General features: G+C 35.0%; 1 protein-coding gene across 1 annotated transcript in view; it reads left to right on the forward strand.

Annotated features, from left to right (window-relative positions):
- Fam81b (family with sequence similarity 81 member B) overlaps window positions 1–26,906 on the forward strand; it is a 65,140-nt gene that overhangs the window by 25,296 nt on the left and 12,938 nt on the right. Inside the window, exons 5-7 of the mRNA XM_040273068.2 lie at window positions 3,906–4,024; window positions 13,089–13,218; window positions 15,645–15,751. Coding sequence (XP_040129002.2) covers window positions 3,906–4,024; window positions 13,089–13,218; window positions 15,645–15,751 — 356 coding nt within the window. The remainder of the gene's footprint in view (window positions 1–3,905; window positions 4,025–13,088; window positions 13,219–15,644; window positions 15,752–26,906) is intronic.

The raw sequence follows: 26,906 nt of genomic DNA on the forward strand, positions 1-26,906 counted from the left end.
GAACATTCTCACCAAAATGTTCCTAAGCATATTGTGCATTCTGACCTGGGTCATTGTTACATAGTTGATCACATTTGTCAAGATCTATCCAGCTGTGCACTTTGATTTGTGCATTTCAATATTAATTATACCTGAATAAAATACTCTTAGTATTAAAAGGGAAAACATATTCTATATCTCTAGTATCTTTTAGTGTTTCTTTTCCTACAATAATTGATTATGTGGGGCTGGGGTCGTGGCTCAGCGGTAGAGCACTTGCCTCTCACGTGTGAGACCCTGGGTTTGATCCTCAGCACAACATAAAAATAAATAAACAAAATAAAGATATTGTGTGCCCATGTATAACTAAAAATAAAAATTATCTTAGATTAGTTCTTTTTTTTTTTTTTGGTACCAGGATTGAACTCAGGGGCACTTAACCACTGAGCCACATCCCCAGCCCCATTTTGTATTTTATTTAGAGACAGGTCTCACTGAGTTACTTAGTACCTCTTAAATTGCTTAGGCTGGCTTTGAACTGGAGATCCTCCTGTCTCAGCCTCCCTAGTTGCTGGGATTACATGCGTGCATCACCACACCTGGCCAAGGTTAGTTCTTTAAAAAAAAGACAAAGCCAAAACATTTTCCAAAAAACTATAAAACCTCAAAATATTTGAGTCCTCTTAAGGGTTTGACATGATTAGAGAAAATGAGGAGGGCTGATTTATGTGGAAAACTGAATTTAAAATACATTTTAACACTGTTAAAACATTATGAAGTAGAAATTATTTGGTTACCCTTAGTGAAAAACTAAAACTATAAGTAATAAGCACTTTATAGAGAAATCAATGCTATTCAAATAATTTAATGGCACCTAAACTCAGCAACCTAGTTAGTCCATTTGCAAACCAGCCAGCAAGATAGATCCAAATGTGAACTAAAACTTGACTCAGGTTCTTAAAAGAATAAAACAATAATTTTTTTAGATTACCATAATTGCAACAGTTACATTGCTTGTTTCTTTTTAAAAGAAAATGATTTTTAAAGCAGACTATTAATTATGTCTTAAAAATAACATTTTTAACTTAAAAAAAAGAAATTTTTTTTGTATAACATTGCCTTATTGTGGATCCCCCGCTACAATTTATAGAAGCAATTCTTGTTCTCTGTAATTATTTTGGAAGTTCAGGAAGAAATTTTAAAACCTGAGAAAAAAATTTCTCACAATTCCACCATGAAATGTCAATCTCCGCAAACATCCAGATATATCTCCCTCTAGCTCTTGTAAGTATTCTGTTTAGGAGGCTGAAACTATTTTTGTTAGCACAGTCTTTAACATAAAATTATAACACAAACCCTTTCATGTCATTAGAAACTCCTTGAATGGAGCATATACCATGATTTGCTTTATTATTCTTAATGTTAAAATATCTTTGTGCTTAAGTATATATCTGCATTTGGATTATTTCCATAATATATATTCTTAGAATTACCAAGATATAAATGCTGTGAAAATTCTTGATATGTGTTGCCGAATTGGTTTTTAGAAAGATTATACTGGTTTATCCTTTCATTAGCATTATATGAGAGTGATTTTTTTTACTGGGCCTATGCCAGCATTGAGATTTATTGTTTTAATCTTTGCTAATTTCATAGGACAAAAAAAATGAGATCTGTTTTTTTCTTGAAGGTTTTGAATCCACTTTTTAAAAATGACTATGAAATTTTATATTTCCTCTGCCAATACTCTGCTCATGTTTTTTGCCAATTTGTCTTTGAGAGTTTTAGCACTTTTAAATTCTTGTTGATTTGATGAACTCTTTTACATAGTAAAGATATTAACCAGTGGTACAATGATAAATGTTTAACAATAAGAATTTTTTTTCCCTGGGGAGAAAAAAACCTGATGTTTGGTATTTACCTACTTGCATGGTGTAAATACTCCCACTATGATTTCAAATAACCACTGTGAAGTCGCTGAACACAAAGGTGGGGAAAGACACATAGCATCAGCTCTCTCTCACCAACAGGTACATGCTGATTGCAGAACACTAATGAAACTTTGGCAATAACATTTGTTATTAATGTTTTTCAAGCTTACTTTTAATGTCTTAATTGTATTTATAATGTTTAACAAGTTTAATATAAAATATCTTAAGCACTCAAATATTTTGCTTCTTATTACTTTTGAGAAAAGTCTTCAGAAATGAAATAATATCATCTTTTACTTGTTATTCTACTGACTTAATTTGTGTGTGTGTGTGTGTGTGTGTGTGTGTGTGTGTGTGTGTGTGTTGCTAGGGATCAAACCTAGTCAGGGATTAACACATGTGAAGCAGGAACTCCACCACTGAGCTACATTCCAGCCTCCTCTTATGGCTAATTTATAGTTTTATTCAGTTTTTCTAAAATCTTTATCAATATGACATGAGGTAAACACCTAAATGATCCCACACCATTTGTAAAATTTCTCCCCTACTGATTGGTTAGTCTCATGCATAGTATTTTCACACTTACCAAGGTCTTCATGACACAATTACATTACAGGACATTATTATACTACATTGAACTCATTGGCAACATACCATTACTATACTGATTTGCTTCTTATACAAAATGTTTCATTATACCATAGAACAAGTTCACCTTCATCACTGTTCTTTAATTTAAAAAACCTACATATAATGAGAAAAGGCAAAAAACAAACTCTAGCTAATGTTTTTCACACTTTTATATCTTCAACTTAGGCTCTATTTGCTCTTGGGTTTTCTCAGTCTGCCAATTTAAAAATGGGAAAGATCTGTATTTGGCCTTTGAAATTCCTATAATACATTTGATAAAAAATCCTACTCTACCTAGCATAATTCATAAACATAATTTTAAATGTAGTTCAGAACTTTTGTCAAATATAATAAACTCAAATGTTTCCCCAAATCCAAATTTGTTTGTTTTCTGAAATTCTATGCTCTCATTCTTTTCTCAATAACAACAAAAAAGTATATGTCAACACTTCACATTGGAATTTGAATGTCAACTAAAATGAATTTTTTTCTATGGATAGGCAATTTTTTTTTCAATTTTAAAATTAACATTCATAAATAGGTACAAAAAATAAAAACCTCTGTTCTCAGGACCAGCAATCTGGCAATATAGGAAAGACAGCTTCATTTCCAAAATACCATGAGAGAAATAATTAACAATACTCAATGACACAATCCGAAAGCACATATGCCATAAATCTTTTGTGTTCTCAAGAAATCTGAAAAAATAAACCCCTTTCACTCCATGTTTATGAAATGGTTTGATTCAGATTGGCTTATGTCAGTTGTGTTAGCTTTGTCATGGTGCTGATTCAATCCATAAAGCCCCTGACTGGGTTGGGGACATAGCTCAGTTGGCAGAGTGCTTGCCTTGCATGCACGAGGCCCTAGGTTCAATCCCCAGCACCAGAAAACAAACCAACAACAAAAAAGAACCTGACTGATGCCACATTGAATAAAAATCTCTTTTTAAATCTGATCATCCACACTGAAATTGTGTGTGTATGTTTGTGTGTGTGAGAGAAATTTTTATATTAATGATGGCCAAATGGCAACTTACGGCCAAATCAAACCAATAAACATGTTCTGTTTGGCCGCTTAAAGATTTTTAACAACATGCCAATATTTTAAAATTGAGATTTTTACATAAAGTCTCATTTTCTAGTTTTTGTTGAAACACTAGTGAGATGTTGCTCCCACATGGCCACAATCAGCTGCAATCAAACCATAGCTACCTCCTCCAGATAAACCAAGATCAATTCTGTGAGACCAGCCTCTTGCACTCCTTTACCACCTGGACCTAACCACAAAATCCATTTGCTTCAGATGAAGTTTTCTTACCATGTGTGATGGAATATTAATTGCCATCTTAACTCAAAATTTCAGGTCTTAGAAGACCAAATAAGAACTCGAGATCAGGTGACCACAGGAACTAATTTCGCAGTGCAGGATCTAAACATCAAACACCTGCAAGGAGTTGGAGACCTTCGGGGAAGAGTAGCCAGGTGAGAAGAAACATGTTAACTCATGTTTAACAATCAGTTCTCAGCCATTGAATTCTCATCCCTAAATAAATTCCATAGTTTAGATAACAAGTTATTGACTTTATATTAAGCTAAACTGATGAAACAGTAGTTGAGAAAATGTCTTTAGAACTTTGAAAGACCCAAGGTTGTATTCAAGACCCCTTATATAGAATATCCAGTTTGGTTTCACTGGAAGTGACTGGAGTCTTGTCTTCACAACCCACAACTGCCCAAGTGCCAACAGCCATACACAACCTATGACCACATATAAATATCCATTTGTCAGGTTCTAATAAGTAAAACATTTAAAATATACAAGGACTAGTTATCAGTCTAATCAAAGAGATTTTCTGCCAACCAGATGAAGTTTTGAATAACAGATTTTTGTATGAGAGTTTCAAATCAAGAGTTAATAGTAAGAAATTCAGAAAAAAAAATCTGTTAAGCATTGGCAGTACTTGTGAATGGCTTACCACTGATACTCTCCATCTCTGCATCTTCTGCCAGAAACTCTTTTCTCTCTCCTGAAATATCCCCACTTCCATCTTATTAATCTTCTCTGAAGTATAAAAGACCAAATGAGAATTCAGTGATTGACAACAAAGTCAAGTCTCCAATCTGTTTATGCTGCTATAACAAAATACCGGAAGCTGGGTAATTTATAAAAACCAAAACTTATTTTCCCACAGTTAAGAAGGTAGAGAAATATAACAAGGGAGTCTGAAGTTTCAGTTGTCTGGTGAGGGCTGCATCCTCCAGAGGGGAGAGACACTGTCTCCTCACACATCAGAGAAAACTAGTGAAATGGAAAATTCTTCAAATGCTGTGTGAAGACTCTTCTATTAAGGGACTCACTGATCTGGGAGGAGCTCTCAGGGCCTACTCATCTCTTAAATACCTCCTCCCTTATTAATACTCTCACGTTGGCAACACCTGAATTTTGAAGGAGACACATTTGAACAATAACATTACTCCAGGGTATTTGTCCATTCAATTAAAAAAAAAACGAAATACTATAAGCTAGGCATTGTACTAAATTTCAGCAACACAACCTGCTCTCTGTAGCTGCTCACAATCTATCTAGCAGAACAAGTTTTGAAGATCATCGATAGGGCAACACTATGCTGAAAACCTAGGGTGCTGTGAGAATATCCAACCAGACAGACGGGGTGGGGGGGCTTCTCAGATGAGGTGACATTCAAGATGGATTGTGAAGAACTGGTAGCAGTTAGGTATACAAGGAGGAGTGGGAAAGACACTTCAAATAAAGGAGGAATGACACATGGAAAAGAATCAAGGCAAAGATTATTGTGGTGTGTTGAAAGGCTGGGAGAAGACTCTTTAGGGTTATGGGATTTAAGAGTATGATTCAAGAAGAGATGGGAGAAAAAGTTCAAGAAGTGGCCCAAAGTTGAAATATGAGTGACTCTGTGGGCCAGTGTCTGAACACTATGTAGAAGGTTGTAAATAGCCTTGGGAGGATTTCAGGTAAGGGGATGATTTGGGGGAGTTCAGAAAGGGGGCATGGAGACCAGAGGCAACCCAGGTGAGAGGTGGCAAGGGCCTAAACTCAGGCACTGGTCGTAAGTTCCAGAACAGAGCATTTGGAAAATTGAATCTATAGAATTAGTACATGAATTAACATGGAAAATGAGTTAAAATACAGGAGTCCAGGATAGCTACCACAGTTTCTGTCTTGGGGACCAGTTGAATGTTCATGTTATTCAACAGAAATATAAAATGAGGAACAATTTTGACAAGGAAATGGGAAGAGAGTCAAGGGGTAATTGTGTATTTGATTAGTACCATATGGGAAGTCTGTGGGATATTAACCATAAAGGGCATGGTGCTCAAAGGTGTGGAGGCTGGGGGTGGGCCCAGGCTTTTGCTTGACCTATAATAAAAATGATATAGTGGCTCTGGGAAACATAGTGCAGTTCTGAAGTATGACTTCTTTCCTCTTAAAAATAAAGATACAGTTTAGGGAATAATAGTCATGGTTGGAAAACTGTCATCAAAGAAAACTAACTGATAACCCAGAGACTATACAAACAAAATTATTGTATTAATATTTTCTGTAAATACATAAATAAACTATATGTAACTATATAATGTTCAATATAAAAAAATTTTTATAATATTTGGGTTAAAACATACGATTATTTCATACTTGATACATAAGAATTTTTATAGTATTTGGATGAGTTATGAAGCAAGATACTGAAATAAACATGAGCAAATCCACAACTCTTCTTAGATAGGTTTTTGCAAAAAGATAAACACCAAATATCCATTGTAAGTGAAATATAGTAGGCTGGGGATATAGCTTAGTGGTAGAGTACTTGCCTAGCAAGCATGAGATCCTGAGTTCAATCCTAGAACTTCAAAAAAGAAAAAAAATCATTAGTGAATGAAGCAAGATTTGGTACAAGCTGGTGGTGTGCTGATGACACTCGCCATGAGTCATTTACAAACCTATTATTTTGTTCTTATAAATCGTATTTTTGCATACAAAAGAACAAATGGATTAAAAAGCAACCCAGAAATCAATAGAATTATATCAAGAAGAGATATACAACTCTTTTTGCTCTGCTCTATTTCTTGCTTTTGTTTTGGGCAGGGGGTGGGACAATATTGGAAATCGAACCCAAGGACTGTGCATGCTAAGCACATGCTCTATATCCCCAGCTCATTTCTTTTTTATTTATTTATTTTTTGAAACAGGGTCTTGCTATGTTGCCCTAAACTTCTGGACTCTATCAATCCTCCTGCCCCAGCCTCCCAAGTAGCTGTGACCACAGGAGAGGGTCACTATACCCAGCTTGCTCCAATTTCTTATTTATTTTCATCTTCAATTGTAAGCAGTGATTTTGGAACAAGGTCTTAGTTTTCCTTGAAATGTCCCCTTTTTATGGAAAATTTTTGAAATCTATTTGGAAATCTGAGACAGAATCTGGCTGAAAGCCATGAGACTTAAATTCATCCTTCCTCTCCTGTTTCTTGTCTGTGTTTTTGCCAGACAAAATGACTAATGGACAAGCTAAGGCATATTGATTACTGGCTCTCCACATCTAGTGACTTTAATACCAATTAGCATTTTGAAATTAAGTGAAATGTAGTTGATTATTTTAACATAATTCCTAATAATCACCATGCCACTTCATAAATCTGACTCAATATTCAATAACTACAATGTTCTTGGAATTTTATAACTTTTTCCCCACATCCAAACATAGTGGTAGTTTAAAAGCAAGTACTTCCAATGAAATGAGGTTCTCAGCTTACCCTTGACACCTTCTCCTCTATTTGATAGATGAGTCTCAAGTGCAAAAAAGGAAACAGTGGGTGTGCAAAGGGCACATCCCTATGGATGGATAGGGACGGCTATGGCTTACAATCGGCAGCAGAAGTCAGAGGAGGCCAAGTTGCCTACCACATTTGACTCTTTAGACTCCAAGGCAAGATAGCATTTTTAAAAGTGATAAATTAGGTTGATATGTGATTAAAAGCAAACTCATGTCCTTTAAAGAAACAATGATATTATAAATATCATCAACTTTTAAAAGATAAGGGATACTTCTGGCTAAAGGGGACAGAATACACTTAACTCCACTTTCTTCTCTTGAGATATCTCAATTCCAGTGAAAAATAAAAGGAAAACAAAAACACCTCCTTTAGCATAAAATGGAATTTGTCACAATCATTAACCACAAACAAAACACACTTGCCAAATATTGTGATGTTTGGACTGACACTGTCCTTCTCAGACCTTAAACAAAGATTTCTTCCAAATCAAGAATCATAATCCTGAAAGGCATAGGCCAAATAATTTTTTTAAGTTTTAAAAAATATTTTCAGTTGTAGATGGACACAATAACTTTATTTTGTTTATTTATTTTTTTATTACGTGGTGCTGAGGATCAAATTCAGTGCCTCACGCCTATGTGACAAGCACTCTACCACTGAGCCACAAACCCCAGCTCACAAAATAATTTTAATTTAGCAATACTATTTGGGGGCTTAGGTGGGTCAAGAGATAGGAAATGTCCTTTTAGAGATAAGGTCAACAATGCAGAATAGCTGGGGAGCTTTAGCTGAAAATCCAGTGGTGTTCTTTATTGTTTCATTAATCTAGGACTCCCTCCTTGCCAGCTCGTAGCTGAGAGACATTGGAGAGGAAAGAGTGTCACCACAGAAAAGCTATGACTTACATTTGATATGAGATTCTCCAGTCTGTCTTATCAAGGGACAATTGAGAGAAGTGCCCCCACCCTCAGATCTAAAGAAATACCAGATTTGATACTGCAAGACTCAACAGAGCATGGTCTCTGCCCTCCACCAAACCTACCCACCAATTTTCTGCAAGCAGCCAGAAATATTCACAGATGTCATAGTGATAGGCAGAATCTACCCATGAATAAAAATCACTTCCACTACTATCATATCAGTCTGGGATGGATAAATACACAGACAGACAAACACACAGGTCAAAGAATGAATGTACTTCATGAAAGGAATTGGCCAGAAAAGTAAAGAGGTCATACAAAAATTCTCCTGGTTTCAAAGAAATTAAGAGCAAAAGAGATAAAAGATTGTATGAACAATTGTGAGTAATTTGGCTCCTTCCAAAACCTCCACCAAATCTACAGTAAAAAGATTTTCTCTTTAAAACATAAACCCCACAAGGACAAGGGATATCAGCACAGAAGCCCTGGAAATGAGAAAGCAGGAGGACTTGTGGAAACTGCCTTACCAGATTTCATAAAACGAACTTTAAAGCTGTAGGATAAGCTGAGAACCTTCATTTCACACCACAAAAATCTCAAAAGGTTTGAGGCAATTGCCTCTAGGGAGAGGAACTGAGAGAAGCAGGGAAAGGTCAGGAACCATGGTAAAATAGTCACCCCTCATCTTGAAGACTGCCAGTAGATGCCTAGAATCGCAGATAGTACCAAACCCTACAAATACTCTTTTCCTATATATACATACCTATGATAAAGTTTAATTTGTAAATTAGGTATAATAAGAAATTAACACTAATAACTAATAATAAATATAAATTATAACATATATACTGTAATAAAAGTCATGTAACTGTGTTCTCGTTCTCTCTCAATACCTAATTGTACTATACTCACCCTTTCCCATTTAATACTTTCAACCACCATTGACTACAGGTAACTGAAGTGTAAAACTGGATAAGGGACAACTCCTATAGTTTTTTTTTTGCCTTTTATTATTGACTTTTAAACTATAAGCATGTTTTACTTTGATAAGATAAAAGTTAATTTTAAAAATGAGGTATAAGGGCCAGGGTTGTGGCTCCCTGGTAGAGTACTTGCCTAGTTTGTGTGAGGCACTGGGTTTGATCCCTGGCACCACATAAAAAACAAATAAAATAAAGGGATTGTGTCTATTTACAACAAAAAAATGTATAAAAAACGAGATATAAGAGGATTCCCCCCCCCAAAAAAAGCGGGTATCATGTAACAAAAGGAAATAGATAAATTGGAATCTCTCAGGGATAAGATAAAAGGAAAAAAATGAAAATATTAGAGATTAAATCTATTTTAGAAACTCCTAAGCAAGATAAATACATTTAAAATAATAGTCATTCAAAAAATAAAAAGCATGAGCAAACCACATCAAGAAAATGCTTTTGACATAAAAATGGATATGGATAAGTATGTTTATGACTGACATACCATAGAAAATTTCATGGATGTAAGAGAAGACAATTTAATGGAAACAGAGATCAAAAGGTAAAACTATGTTCTTGGAAAAACCTGATGTAAGAACAATTAACCCAAGATAACCTGGTTGAAGTTACTGAACATCAAGGATAATGAATCACTGGGGATCTAGGTAGACAAAGCAAATCACACAAAAAAAGGGAAAAGTGTAATCACCTCAAACTTCTATATCTCAATCAGCACCAAAAAAGAATGGAACAACATCTATCATGTTTACCTTTCAAGTGTAGAAGAACTGATTTTCCTAAGGATTTTAACATTACTGAGAGTTTCTTTTGAAATCTGGATGAAAAAATCTGGCCAACTGAGGAATTTAAAAAAAAAAGGAATTTCAGAAAAAGAATCATAATTTAGAAGAACTGCTAATAAACATAGATCTAAATGTAGAATAAAGATTCAATAACTGTAGGAATTCTGGTTATAGAAGATAATAAAAGTATCATAAAATTTAGCATTTAAAAATAGCAAACTATTCACAGAACTGTTGAAGAACAAGTATATAAATTTATTTCCTTCATTTTTCTCATATGGTCAACAGATAATATCTAAAGTTGAGTTGGTATTGTAAAAAAATAACAATTCCAATCTACAATAACTTTTTATAGCTTCTTTATTTCAGAAACAAATATCTCTCGTAGTCAAGAAATATATAGCCAGCGTTCCATATTGTACTGAACAGATAAAGAATTTTTCTTGTCATTATTCCCTAAACAATACAGTATGATGGCTACTTGCATAGCATTTACATTGCATTTATTATTATAGCTAATATAAAAGTTATTTAAGGTATTTGGCAGGATGCCATTAATATAAGAGACTTAAAAATCTGTGGATTGGGTATCTTCAGGGTTCTGGGGGCTGTCCTAGAACCATTCCCCTATAGAAAACCAAAGGATGACTGCATACACACACACACACACACACACACACACACACACACACACCCCTATTATTAAGAGAATGATGGGGTGGGGGAGCTGGGGTTGTGGCTCAGAGGTAGAGCACTCGCCTACCATGCGTGGGACTCTGGGTTCAATCCAGAGTTCAATATAAGATAAAGATATTGTGTCCACCTATAACTAAAAAATAAATATTAAAAAATGACCAAATATTAAATATTAGCAATGTTATTTCTGAGAAGTGGGATTTGAAATTATATTAACTCTTTATTTTTTTCTTTTTCTTTTTCTTTCTTTTTTTTGGTATTATATGAATTTTTTTACAATGGGCATGTTACTATTTTAACAGAAACAATAAAACCATTCTAAAGAAAGAGGAGGTAGAGACTTCCTTTTGGAAGATAGAATGCAGTTTGAAAAGCTGCTTAACAATCCTTCACTTCAACATGCATGGGTGGGCTTGTGGAGGAAGCCAGGGGGGTGAGAATGAATAGATGGCAGCTTCCAAGATGACTAATAAATAATAGCTGCTAATCTTGTGTGGGTGTTCCCTCTGCACTAGGTACTGGCCACATGCTTTATATTCATCACCACCTTCCTTGAATAACTTTACTAAGTAGTGCTTCTCAGGACCTCCACTTAAGTTCTGAAGGTTGGACACGCAATGCTCTTGAGACATATGTCCACTCTTGCCCAGGTGTTTGACACACTCTGGAGTTGCATGGTAGAAGAATTGTACAACTGTGTGTAGTGATCTTAGCATCACTATTCCCCCTCCTTTTTTTTTTTTTTTTCCAGATGAGGAAAACTGAAACTCATAGAAGAAACTTGTCCCAGATTACAAACTTAGGAAGTAGCAAATCCAGGACTCAAAGTCTGGCTTATCTGACATCAAAGACAAATCTGGCAATGGAGATCAGTGGCCTCCAATACACAGACCAGCTGTCCCTAGGGGTGGAGAATGAGGGGGAGGAATAGAAGGAGATAGCAGGAAGCAGTGGTAGCAGCAAACACTCCTATGTATTTGGGGGGGGATTTTAATATGGACTCACATAAAGATATTCCAACTAATCCATAATAGAGGTATAATTCTGACAATGACATTTTCCATAGACAAACGGAAAATGGTTTGGGGGCATGACTTGCATGCATACCATCTTGCTTCTAATCTTGACAAGACTGATTCCTAATATTTTCTCTGGTAGCCTCTGCTCCCACCACCAGTCATCTGGTATCCATCCCTTCAAGGCCATGTTCAGGCAAAATTACCTTCTTAAACCACCTTTAGTTCAATTCTTTGGCACCAAAAATCTTAAGAAAAAAATTTCATTTCTGGTTCCCCAAAATTATCAATGGTCATAATGCAAACTTAGTAGCACTTAGCATGGCAACATGAAGATGTAGTTCCTAATACTATCTGAAGACAGTTACTTATATTTATATAAAGTTATTTTATAAAATGACAATGTTAAAGTGCTCTCTGATAACTCAAACATGTAAGACACAGTCCTTCAGTGCTCTCCATTTTATCTGTCATGAATTCAGGGAACATTTAATGAAACTGATCACTAATGCAGTATGTAAACTGCTCTCTCCTAAGTGAGGTCTTCAGTGATGGTAGGGGGCTAGGGCTCTGTGTTTTCTTCCCTGACATGCTGGGAAGATGGTCAGTCTTCAACTCAGCTCCATCTCACCAGTGGTCCCTCCCTAAAATATCAAATGCTACCTATGGGCCAAAACTTCATCTATATGTTAATATGAATTATTTTTGTCCCTATAAAAGACAAAGGCTAGCTGAGACCATTCAAGGAAGAGGAGGTTTGGGGCTAAGAAGGTGATTTTTAATTTTTTTTTAAATTTCTTTTTCTTTTTCTTTCTTTTTTTGTTTTAATGGATTAGAAGATTTTTGTTTGGGTGGGACATCTTTTCTACCCAAAGGAGAAGAACTAGGCAATCTGGGTGCCAAGTAGATTCAAAACTTGGATTAAAGGGAGCAAAGTGGATTCAAAATATGATAAAGAAGAGGACATTTTATCAATTTTGCCTAACCACAGACAGCATGGTGTATCCCTACAAAATTAAAATCTGTTAGAAGTCCTTTGAATGAGTTAATGTAATGCTAAAAATGCAAACATTTCCCCAATTTATTCCAATGTTCCCTTATACCAATTTGGTGCTCTGAGTTTGGGCCAGAGTTTTAAAAACTGGTTTCTCTCCCATCAGGAAGAAAAAAAAAAATGAAGAAGGAGGTTCCTATACATACTGCTACATCTACCAACATGTTATTCAAAGAACTTTAGAACGTTTGTCAGCAAATGAATGCACAGATCTTATAGTATTTAAAATGTTATAAGGCTGTTGAACTCACATAGATTTCCATGTTGGCACTAGATGTGACTCAAGCATCATGAAGCTTTCTGGAGATATACACTTCATCAGGAATGAGTACCGGCAAATGGAGAAATCAATTCAAGACCTCTTGTCTGCCCTAGAAACTGTTTCCAAGAACTTGGATATGAAGGTAATTGGAAAGAGATGGGACTCATGCTATGTGTTACTGCCTGAAGTAAGCTCATTCATTATGTCGTATCCAAATGGCCAGACAGGTGGTAATTTTTTAAAAAAAAACTCTTTTCTTCCAAAATGCGTAATCTGACAGCTCATGCATACATACAGTCAGTCCAGTCAACAAATATTTAATGAGTGCCACCTATATTCTAGTACTGCTGCTCGTTGTGAGCATAGACTGCCTGATTCCACTGTTAACATTGTTTGCTTATTTTCTGGCTTCCCCTCAAAGACTGGAGCCAGGGATTATAAACAGGCATTTCCCAAGGAAGCTATTATTATTAAAGATCCAACATTAATGTGAGTTGATCATGTTATATTCCTGTTTAAAACCCTTCAATAGTTTATGTCTCTTATAAAAAATACAAAAGTCCTTTGGCCTGAATTTTAAAGGCCATCTCTTCACAAGCCCCTGCTTAGTATCTGTACTTATTATCTGTGCTTTCTGACTCACCCTGAATACCCAGGGGCACCAACTACCTATAAGTAGTTACATGCTGCTTATATATTTGTCTGTGCCCATCATCATTTCCTACTTAAACTGTAATAGCAGTGTTAATTTACTCTTTGACATGTGTGTTAGTCTAAAGCCTTTGAGAAGTCAATGCCATAAAGGAATTAGATGAACAAGAGATTAACTGAGGGGAAAACCTATGAGGAAAAGAGCTGTATGAGACTGGAAGAAACCTAGTCTGCAAGCAGGTCTGGGTCCTGTGGCGGGGAAAAAAAACAGGAAGAAGGTTTTTAGCTGCAATGCCAAGAGGAGCGGTTCATGGAGTTCCTGGGAGCAGCCTGTGCAAAAGAATGGTCTGGACACATGCTGATCTTTTTTGGGTACAGCAGTCTAGGCCCTTGAACAAATTATGTTCCTTGCAGTAGATGTCATGTTAAACATGAAATAAACACTAGAATTATAAGAATATTTTTTATTCAAGAGGCTGGATTTTTATTTCTTTTTCATATACTTTTCTTATTAATTTCTGGTTTTAGAGTAGCATAGTTAGGCTAATGACCTATGTTTTTCCTTCCTTTTGGAATAATTTGAAATTTTCTTTATAGTCACACACATGCTTAGTTGCTGCAAATGCTCATAGGCACTAGGAAAGTGTTGGCTATTCGAAAGCTACATGGTTTGATAAATAAATCTATTAGATAAAATTTATATTTTTCCTATCTTTCTACATCCTTATTAGTATTTTACTTATTTTCCCAGTAAAGAAACAAAAAAGGCATTAAAAATCACATTATATAACATGTTAGTTTATCCTAAAAAGTTGTTGCTTTCCAATTCAGTATATAGAGTAAAAAAGGTCCAAAGTTCTTTATTTTTTCACTGAGGATTTTGCCCTTTGGCTATAAAAATTGGCATCTCTGTCCCATTTTCTAACATATTTTGTCTTGAATAATATTTTATCTAACATTATGACTGCTCTGCCTATTTTCCCTTTTCTTTCCCAGATATATATTAGCCTGTTACTTTATTTTCAACATTTCTGCTTTCATCCTGTTAAAAGTAAACAATCATTCAGGTGCTCTTGTTTGCCCACGAAATATGTATCTCTTCAAACTCTTTCATTATCCACCTCTTTTTTTTTTTTTTTGCTAAGAGAACACTGATTACATCAAATGCCCACCTTCTTCAGAAGCTGAAGTTTGCTTGTATGACGTCAATGCTGTTTCATTCTCCTTAACAGCGATTAGTTCAGACACAATCATTGTGCTGCAATTCTGCATCTATTTTTTAATCCAGTTCTTGTACCTAAAAGATTTCTCTAATGCTTCTAGCAATGTGAAAGGCATTCTATTCATAAATTTCAGAACAGAACCTCCCCCCCCTATCTTTATATGCCTTAAGTCATTTCACTTTTGATTCTTTTATGGTCATGTCAGAATACTAGCTGGAGATCAGAGGGCCTGAATGTTGGTCAGTCATGTGTGTTTTCCTCAGAGCCCAACTGGGTATTTAAACATTATTCACTAAATATTTGTTGACTATTTACAACCAGTCACCTAATACGCCCTGAGGATAAAGTGGTGAAAGGATATAATTGCTTACATTGTAACCAGAAAGACAGAAAGTACAAAAAAAAAAAGGGGTGTCAAATTAATAAATAAACTAATGTCAAGAGTGTGTTTTTAATATCATTATTTAGCCTATTATATAAAAGAATATTATGCACAGCAAATGGAGCACTTCCCATTATTCTTTTCTTGAAAATAGTGTGACTATAACTGTAATTTGAAAAAAGTAATTTTCAAATGCAAACATGTTTTCAGTTCAAGTCTATTTGCTGGCTCCTTTAGGAATAAAATATAATTCATGTAAGTGCTGGTGACTTTTCTCATACACAAAAAAGCTCCTTTTTATACTTTCATTAGGTAATGCAGCTCTTAGGAAAGATAGAGTCTTCCACTTCTGAGCAAACCTCAAATTTAAAGATGATCCAGGGAGATTATCGCCATGAAATGAACCTTTTGGAATTCAAGTAAGTGAATGGAAGATTTTTAATTCTGTTAAGTGCATTCCAAAGAGTTTTGTCTACTAAAAGCATTGGCATTAAATAAAAACCTATCCCAGGAATTTGAACCTGATTAAGAAATGAAGTAGCAAACCAAAACAGACAATATTCCACCCTAAAGCAACTTATACAATAAGCATAAAAGAAGAAATATGATTATCAGTTTTGTCATACTTCTTTGTATAATATCTCAACATTCACTCTGACCCTTCCTATAGAGTAATTTTAACTTATGACCAATTTTATATTAAATGCCTCAATGTAAAGCACTGCTGAATATAAATTGATTACCCAAGATTATCAGATACTTTTCAAAGCAATTTTGATTTGCAAGCTTTTCATTTAAGTTTTCTTCTAATATCCTCTACTTACTCCGTTACATTGCCTGTTTTTAAAACTAGTTTTTATCCTGTCTTAAACTGAATTTTCCCCCTCTCAGCAGAGAAAGTAGTAAAGTCTCTGCAGATGTTCAAATTACTCCCCTCCCCACTTGGGGCTGCCATTGTAGCTCAATGGTAGAGTGCTTGCCTAGCATGTGTGAGGCACTGGGTTTGACCACCAGCACGAGAGAGAGAGAGAGAGAGAGAGAGAGAGAGAGAGAGAGAGAGAGAGAGAGAGAGAGAGAGAGAGAGAGAGAGAGGGGCGGGGGGGGGAGCATGAGTGCAAGAGAGAGGGGGGTGGAATTTGAAAAACTTACTGGCCCTTCATTCTCAAATCTCCCTTACCACCATTGTCCAGGGGTTCTGGTGCGGGCAAAATAAAATTCTAGTCACTTGGATGATGCTACCTAAATGTCCTGATATGCTTGTTCTTTTTCCTTTGCTTCCCATACCTTGTGGGTTTAATGTTTTGGTCAAATCCAGTACTCTGATTATACTCTGCTTTCTCCATTTCTCTCTATCTCCACTCACTGTATTTTATTGAATCTAAGTGCCCTTCAATGATAAAACACACCATTGTTAAGACATGAAGCTAACAATTAAGCCATAGCACACCATCATTTTTAATATACTTGATTTTGGACATGTTATAAAATATGTGTGTCCTAAAATATGATGAAAAACACTAGCTATCACTAAATGCATATAGGCAGATATCTTGAATAAACATACAATACCTACTTTCTTCACACTCTGAAAGCACTTTGTCTTGAATTCTAGTACAGTGAGAATTCCCAGTAAATACCTCTGTGATGCTTCACAAGATGCCTTTGGTTTGAAATTAAGACAAAGAAAAGTACCCAAATGAAAAGTAGAAAAGTAAAGTATTTATATATGTACAGTTCAAGAACTAATTTCCTAGGGAAGAGATGGAAGAGCTGGGACTTATAATCCAGAGTGGGAGACTGGAGACTGGACTTAAAAGAATAAAGAGTATTAACAAAAAAAATATTAAAATCAAAGAGGGAAAAGGGAAATGTTGGAGATGTAGGGTTGACTGCTTCATTAATGATGAAGCTCATCATCTTCTCCATCTTCATTAATGTGGGAAACAGACTTATAGATGAGTCACTCATCTACATAGTTAAATGTGAAACTGGACATTTTTATAACAGTGTGAATTTGAATTATTTATTCATTTTACATAATTAAGTCTTAAAATTTTGGCAGTATTTCAGTAGGTGATCATGAATCTATAATTCATAATTTTTTCGAGACAAATAGTTAGGAACTCTAGTAATTCACTTAGTTATAAGACTGACTCTCTTCTATTTAAATCTTCTCCATTTAAAAAAATGGACTTACTCTGTAACAAAATAAATCTAAAAGAAAAGGTCAACTTTTCGGCTCCATAATATAACCATTGCTAACAACAGGGATATATCTTTCCATACTTTCCTCTTAGTTAATATGAACACATAACAGGAAAAAAAGATATATATATATATATATATATATATATATATATATAGAGAGAGAGAGAGAGAGAGAGAGAGAGAGAGAAAGAATACAATTTTTTGTTTATTTGTTTTGTTTTGCAGTACTGGGGATTGAACTCAGGGCCTTACAGTAACGTGGTTGGCAAATGCTCTACCACTAAATTATATCTCCACCCCCAAGAGTATGGTTTTAAAAATAAATACTGGGATGCGTGGTAGAGCATTTGCTTAACATGTGTGAGTCCCTCCCTGGGTTTAATCCCCATCACAACAAAAAATATATAAACAAAATAAAATAAATTCTATTTAAATTATTCAATTTTTCCATTTTATCTGCATACCTCTTGAGGTCAGTGAATATTATTCAAACATTATTTTTTATAGCTGAGTATTATAATGTGCCATAATTCAACCATTTATCTTATTGCTGAATAGATTATTTCATCACAACCAAATAATGATTATGTGTCTATCTTTAGATATCCTTAGATTCTGGAGCTGTTATTTCTAAAGGCAAGATTCCTAGATCAAATAAATATATGTATTTATTAATTTTTTATAAACTTTTTTTCTTAAAATATTAATTTATATTTCTTTCAGAAATGTATGAAAATGCATTTATACATCTATACATTCTTACCAATACTAGATATGCTCTCTTTTTAGTATTTGTCAATTAAAAGATGAAAAATAGCATGTATTTCAATTTGCATTCCCTTCACTATTTTGCTTTTCTTTTCTGTGAACTGCCAATTCTTATCTTTTGTCAAATTTTTGTATTGGGATTTTAAATAATCATTATTTATCAATTTGTAGGATTCCTTTATATTAGGGATATTAATCCCTAGACTGAGATATGTGTTACAAATGTATTTTACACAAAAGTAAAGTAAGGTAGGTAGGACTCTTTAAAACAGAGCATTTCTGTTTTAATCTGGTATATTAGATTTAGCAAGGTTGCCTTTGAACAACAATAGTTGTAGTTCCATAACTTTAAAAAAAATATATAAATAACCACTAATATTAGAATTTTAAGATACATATGAATTTAAAATCAAAGTAGACTGGGTACAGAATTTGCTTTTCTTTTTCTTTTTGAAGGAAGAACTGTCTGAACAAAGAGATTAATTTCAATAAAAGTATTTCAATAACATTCAGGGTTAAGTTCAAATAAGCAACTTTCTCATTTAGAAACTTTGACAAGTTCTAGTTTAATTGTCAACTAAACTTATATTTTACCTTAAACTTAGAAGCCACAATAATGTCTGGGGGTTTCCTGGGGAATTCCTAGAACTTTGGCATCCATCACTAGGTCTGGACAAAGAAGATGTGCACTGAAATCCTCTAAGGACCCCTATTCTGAAGTCATAGAGGTCCAGATAACTGTCCTAAAGTCAACAACTTAATGCTTATATAGCAAGAGTCTTGGCCATAATGAAATACAGCCATCTTTTAATAAGGGTTTGGCAGGGGCAGCAACTACCCATAACTTTCTGGATAGTTCCTACTGCTGATACTGTTTAGTGTTAGACCAATGACGAAAAGAAAAGATCACCGACTCCAAATGAAATCAAATTAATTTCTACCAGCAGGGCTGCCTCTCCCAACAAAAACCATGGAACAAAAGACAGCCCTGCAGCTGTCTTGGAGCACAGCTTTATAGCACAGAAAGTTACACAAAGGGGGGTTGAGAACTTACAGATAACAAAATTTTGACAAGCATAGAACAAAGGCTATTTAATATTTTAGCTGTCCCTGACATCAGAATTTATGAGGGTCATTAGAGCTTCAGAGGATGGTTATCTGGTCAGGGAAAGCCAGGCATGAGTGAGTGCAAGGCATGGGCAGGCATTCCAAGCAAGTTTAGAAATTGCAGTAATTTATAGTAAAGCCGAAATTAGCTTTTCACATCTTTGTGGAGAGATGTCTCCCAATTTTAAGAGGGAATTAGGCTGGATTTATCATTAGTAGATAGGTACTTTTTAAAATTTTTTATTCTAATTTTTTATATATGATAGCACAATACATTACAATCATATTAAACATATAGAGCATGATTTTTCATATCTCTGGTTGTATACAAAGTATATTTACACCATTTGTGTCTTCATACATGTACTTAGGGTAATGATATCCATCTCCTAACACCATCTTTTTTATACCCTGCCCCCTCCCTTCCCCTCCCTCCACTTTGCCCTATCTACAGTTCATCTAATCTTCCCATGCTCCCACTCCCAACCCCACTATAAATCTGCCTTATTATATCAGAGACAGCATTCGGTATTTGTTTTTTGAGATTGGCTAACTTCACTTAGCATTATATTCTCCAACTCCATCCATTTACCTGCAAATGCCATGATTTTATTCTCTTCTGTTGCTGAGTAATATTCATTGTGTTTACATTCCACATTTTCTTTATGCATTCATTTACTGTGGGGCATGTATGTTGATTTAACAGTTTAGCTATTGTGAATTGTGCTGCTATAAACATTGATGTGGCTGTGTCCCTGTAGTATGCTGTTTTTAAGCCCTATGGGTATAGACCAAGGAGTGGGATAGCTGGGTCAAATGGTGATTCCATTCCCAGGTTTCCAAGGATTCTCCATACTGCTTTCCACATTGGCTGTACCATTTTGCAGTCCCACCAGAAATGCCTTTTCCCCCACATCCTTGCCAACACTTATTATTGTTGGTATTCTTAATACCTGACAACTGACTGGAGGGAGATAAAATCTTAAGAGTAGTCTTGATATGCATTCCTCTAATTGCTAGAGAAGTTGAACATTTTTTCATATATTTCTTGATTGATTATATATCACCTTCTGAGAGTGTCTGTTCAGGTTCTTGGCCCATTTATTGATTGGGTTATTTGTTTTTTGGTGTTTAGATTTTTGAGTTCTTTATATATCCTAGAGATTAGTGCTCTATCTGATGTGCTTATGGTAAAAATTTGCTACCACGCTGTAGGTTCTCTATTCACCTCACAGATTATTTCTTTTGCTTTTTAGTTTAAACCCATCCTATTTATTAATTCTTTCTTTGAAAAAAAGAGAGATTTTTTAATATTTATTTTTAGTTTTCAGTGGACACAACATCTTTATTTTATTTTTGTGTGGTGCTAAGGATCGAACCCAGCACCCTGCGCATGCCAGGCAAGCACGCTACCACTTGAGCCAAATCCCTAGCCCCATCCCATTTATTAGTTCTTTATTTTATTTCTTGTGTTATAGGAGTCTTATTAAGGAAGTAAGGGCCTAATCCTACATTATGGAGATTAGGGCCTACTTCTTTTTCTGTTAGATGCAGGATCTCTGGTTTAATTCCTAGGTCCTTGATCGACTTTGAGTTGAGTTTTGTGCATGGTGAAAAATAGGGTTTTAATTTTACCTTGTTGCCTGTGGATTTCCAGTTTTCCCAGCACCATTAGTTAACAATTCTATCTTTTCTCCATTGCATGTTTTTGGCACCTTTGTCTAATATAAGAAAATTGTAATTTTGTGGGTTAGTTTCTATGTCCTCTTTTCTGTACCATTGGTCTACCAGTCTGTTTTGGTGCCAATACCATGCTGTTTTTGTTACTATTGCTATATTGTAGAATAGTTTAAGGTCTGGTATAATGATGCCACCTGCTTCACTCTTCTTACTAAGGATTGCTTTAGCTATTCTGGATCTCTTATTTTTCCAGATGAATTTCATGACTGCTTTTTCTATTTCTATTGGGATTTTGATTGGAATTGCATTAAATCTGTATAATGCTTTTAGTAGTATGGTCATTTTGACAATATTAATTCTGCCTATCCAAAAGCAAGGGAGATCTTTCCATCTTCTAAGTTCGTCTTTAATTTCTTTCTTTAGTGTTCTGTAGTTTTCATTGTAGAGGTCTTTCACCTCTTTTGTTAGGTTGATTCCCAAGGTTTTTTGTTTGTTTGTTTGTTTGGTTTTGGTTTTTTGAGGCTATTGTAAATGGGTTAGTTTTCATTGTTTCCCTTTCAGAGGATTTGTCACTGATATACAGAAATGCATTTGATTTATAGGTTTTGATTTTGTATCCTGCTAGTTTGCTGAATTCATTTACTAGTTCTAGAAGTTTTCTGGTGGAATTTTTGGGTCTTCTAGGTATAGAATCATATCATCAGCAAATAATGCTAATTTGAGTTTTTCTTTTCCTATGTGTATCTCTTTAATTTCTTTCATTTGTATAATTGCTCTGGCCAGTGTTTCAAGAACTATGTTAAATAGAAGTGATGAAAGAGGGTCTCCCTGTCTTGTTCCAGTTTTTAGAGGAAATGCTTTTAATTTTTCTCCATTTAAAATGATGTTGGCCTGGGGCTTAGCATAGATAGCTTTTACAATGTTGAGATATGTTCCTGTTATCCCTGATTTTTCTAGTGTTTTGAACATGAATTGGTGCTGTGTTGTTGAATGCTTTTTCTGCATCTATTGAGATGATCATATAATTCTTATCTTTAAGTCTATTGATGTGATGAATTACATTTATTGATTTCCGTATGTTGAGCCAACCTTGCATTCCTGGGATAAACCCCACTTGATTGTGTTGCATGATCTTTTTGATATGTTTTTGTATTCGATTTGCCAGAATTTTATTGAGAATTTTTGCATCTATATTCATTAGAGATACTGGTCTGAAGTTTTCTTTCTTTGATGTGTCTGTGCCTGGTTTTGGAATCAGGATGATATTGGCCTCATAGAACGAATTTGGAAGTGCTCCCTTTTTTCTATTTCCTAAAATAAATTGAAGAGTATTCATATTAGTTCTACTTCAAAAGTCTTGTAGAACTCGGCTGTCTATCCATCTGGTCCTGGACTTTACTTGGTAGGCTTCTGATGGCATCTTCTATTTCATTGCTTGAAATTGATTTGTTTAAATTGTGTATATCATCCTGATTTGATTTGGGCAAATCATATTTCTAGAGTCAAATCATATGACTCTAGAAATTTGTTAATGCCTTCAATATTTTCTATTTTATTAGAGTACAAGTTTTCAAAACGATTTCTAATTATTTTCTGTATTTCTGTAGTGTCTATTGTGATATTTCCTTTTTCATCATGTATGTTAGTAATTTGAGTTTTCTCTCACCTTCTCTTTGTTAGCATGGCTAAAGGTCTGTCAATTTTATTTATTCTTTCAAAGAACCAACTTTTTGTTTTGTCAATTTTTAAAAAAATGTTTCTTTTGTTTCTATTTCATTAATTTCAGCTCTGATTTTAATTATTTCCTGTTTTCTACTGCTTTTGGTGTTGATTTGTTCTTCTTTTTCTAGGGCCTTGAGATGTAAGGTTAAGTCATTTATTTGTTGATTATTTCTTCTTTTAAGTTATGAACTCCATGCAATGAACTTTCCTCTTAGTACTGCCTTCATAGTATCCCAGAGATTTCAATACTTTGTATCTGTGTTCTCATTCACCTCTAAGAATTTTTTTAATATCCTCCTTGATATATTTTGCAACCCATTGTTCTTTTAGTAGCGTATTATTTAGTCTCCAGGTGTTGGAGTATCTTTTATTTTTTATTTTATCATTGATTTCTAATTTCATTCCATTATGATCTAATAGAATAAAGGGTAGTATCTCTACTTTTTTATATTTGCTAAGAGTTTCTTTGTGGCATAATATGTGGTCTATTTTAGAGAAGGATCCATGTGCTGCTGAGAAGAAAGTGTATTCGTTCATTGAAGGATGACATATTCTATATATGTCAGTTAAGTCTAAGTTATTGATTGTATTATTGAGTTCTATAGTTTCTTTGTTCAGCTTTTGTTTGAACAATCTATCCAGTGGTGAAAGAGATATGTCAAAGTCAACCAGAATTATTGTGTTGTGGTCTGTTTGACTCTTGAATTTGACAAGAGTTTGTTTGATGAATGTAGATGCTCCATTGTTTGGGGCATATAAATTTATTATTGTTATGTATTGTTGATGAATGTTTCCCTTTTAAGCAGTATAAAATATTTTTATTTATCCCTTTTGATTAACTTTGACTTGAAGTCTATTTTCTTTGACATGAGGATGGAAACCCCTGCTTGCTTCTGCAGTCCATGTGATTGGTATGATTTTTCCCATTGTTTCACCGTCAGTCTGTGGATGTCTTTTCCTATGTGATGAGTCTCATGGAGGTGGCATATTGTTGGGTCTTTTTTATAATCCAGTCTGCTGGTCTATGTCATTTGATTGGTGAGTTTAAACCATTAACATTTAGGGTTATTATTGAGACATGACTTGTATTCCCAGCCATTTTTATTTATTTTGGTATTTAACTTGACTTGGTTTCTCCTTTGATTAGTTTTTCCTTTAGTGTAATACCTCCCTTTACTGATTTTCATTGTTGTTTTTAATGTCCTCCTCATGTAATATTTTGCTGACGATGTTCTGTAGCGCAGGCTTACTAGTTGTAATTTATTTTAACTTTTATCATAGAAGGTTCTTATTTTGTCATCAAATCTAAAGCTTAATTTTGATGGATACAAGATTCCTGGTTGGCATCCACTTTTTTTCAGAGCTTGATATATGTTGTTCCAGGATCTTCTAGCTTTCAGGGTCTGGGTTAAAAAATATGCACATAATCTAATTGGTTACCCTCATATGTAATCTGATTTTTTTCTCTCATGACTTTTAATATTTTCTTCTTATTCTGTATGTTAGGCATTTTCATTATAATGTGCCTTGGTGATGATCTGTTGTGATTTTGTACATTTGGAATCCTGTAAGCCTCTTGAATTTGTTTTTCCAATTCATTCATCATGTTTGGAAATTTTTTCTGATATTATTTCATTGAGTAGATTGCTCATTTTTTTTGGTTTGAAACTCTCTTCCTTCCTCTGTCCCAATAACTCTTAAATTTGGTCTTTTTATTTTATCCCATAATTCTTGAATGATCTGCTAATGCTCTGTTACCATTTTCACTGTGTGGTCTACATTCTTTTCAAGATAATATATTTTGTCTTCATTGTCTAAGGTCCTATCTTCCAAGTTGTCTAATCTGTTTGTGATGCTTTCAATTGAACTTTCAATTTTGTTTATTATTTTTTTTTCATTTCAAGGATTTCTGTTTGTTTTTTAAACTTCTATCTCCCTATTGAAGTAAGCTTTTGCTTCCTATATTTGTTTATATAGCTTTTTGTCAAAATGATCTTTTGCTCCCTGTATTTGCTCTCATATCATCCTTTAATTTGCAGAACATTTTAGTTATGTACATCCTGAATATTCCTTCTCTGTAATTTCTTCTGCAGTGCTGGCCATGGATTCTAATAATGTGGTATCTTGATTTGTTTGGGACACTTTCTTTCCTTGTCTGTTCATATTGCTTGTGTGTCTTCCCTTCTAGCACTGTGGAACTGAGGCATTACTGTTTTCACTGGATAGGTTTATAGTGCCCCTGTAGGGATCCAGTACCTATCCTTTGAGGTGGAGGACAGTGTTATCAGATTCCAATATAAACAATATACACACTAAAAACAAATGATTGCTAATAAGAAACTGGATACCTGGCCTGCCATAGTTCCAAACTGGGAGTTTCCCCCCACTGAAGATGGTGATGAAGGTGACCTGAGAAGGAGGTACCTGCTTCTAGTAGTGGGGTGTCCTGTTGAGTGGGGGGAGCCAAGTGATAGCATTAGATTATGAGTTCAGAGATGCGCTCTGTGGCTTGCAGTGTGTGGCTGTTGGCTGACTTCAGAGCATGTGTGAAGTTTTCAGGCGCAGGCAGGCTACTGCACCTAGGGGACTATCTCCCCTGTTGCAGAGACCTAAGATGGCGGTGGTCAGGGGAGCCCCACATTTGTAGATGGGAGTCCACACAGAAGCAGAAGTGGAGGCCAGAATTCCTGTGTGGGGGAAGCTGCCAGGTGTCCTGCATGCAAGCAGCCTTGGTGATTTCTGCTCGAGTGGGTGGTTGAAAGTTCTGCCAGGGTGTTGATGGTTCCATTCAGGTAATCATGTATGGGCAAGTAATTGAGACTTACTCTGATGCTGAGGCCTGAAGCCCTGGACTGTCATGGTGGCTGAGGCCAGAAGCAGGAATATTGCTTGCAGAGAAGCAGTATTCTCACTACTTGAGTCCCAGGTCACAGAGTGACACAGAATGCTGCCTTCCTCTGGCCTGCCATCTTGGATCCCACCATCACCAGATATGATTTATAAGAAAAGGAAAGAAAATGGTCAATGAAGCAAATCTATAGACTCAAATCTTATCACTCAACTCTGAAAACATTACTACAGTAGAAATTAAAAACTATCCAAGGCAGGACTCTGCTTCACTCATCTTTGTATTCTTAGCATCAAGCACATACAAACACAAATAGAAGCTTATTAATGAATGAATGAACTTTTTTTAGTTGTAGATGGACACAATACCTTTATTGATTTATTTATGTGGTGCTGAGGCTCAAACCCAGTGCCTCACACATGCTAGGTGAGAGAGCTCCACCACTGAGCCACAACCCCAGCCCTGGATTAATGATTTTTTGATCACTTAAAATACGTAAGTTGTATTTTGGAATTCCCAAAGGCATTATCAGTAGTGGTGAGATGCTAAGCAACTCAGTGAGACCCTGTATCTAAATAAAATACAAAAATGGCTGGGGATGTGGCTCAGTATTTGAGTGCCCCTGAGTTCAATCCCTGGTTTAAAAAAAAAAGAAAAAAGAAGAAGATAACATTTACAATCATTGAGGTTAAGTAGTTTGCCCAAGTCACACTGCAAGAAAAAGTCTAATTCCAAAGCTCAAGTTGTTTTTATCAAGTCATGCCTCTATCTCACAATTCCCACCTGTTAATAAATGAACTGTGCAGATTACATTTGCTTGGGCAACCAGGAAACAAGCTATGAAGGTATTGGGATTTAAGTTCAAGTACAATTTGGAGTGACCAAGAAAAAAGTCTTCCTATAAAGTAGAGTTGGAATTGCTTTTTAATTAGTGTCACTAATTAGAAATCACAGAACATTTAGAAGGAATTAGTTTGAGTTCTACTATATAGGTGAACTCAGTAGAAAAACAACATTTCTTAGGATTAACTTCTTGCTTCTCACATGAATTGAAAACCTTAGACTCAATCTCCAGAGAAATATAGTACATGATATATCTTTTTCAAATATAGTTAACAGTTCAACAAAGACCATTTTTTTAAATCCATACTTTTACATCAGATAGTTGCAGTTGGTCACAATACCTTTATTTTTTTTATTTATTTATTTTATGTAGTGCTGAGGATCAAACCCAGGGCCTC

Source organism: Ictidomys tridecemlineatus, chromosome 1, assembly GCF_052094955.1.
Source record: "Ictidomys tridecemlineatus isolate mIctTri1 chromosome 1, mIctTri1.hap1, whole genome shotgun sequence".
NCBI lineage: Eukaryota > Metazoa > Chordata > Mammalia > Rodentia > Sciuridae > Ictidomys > Ictidomys tridecemlineatus.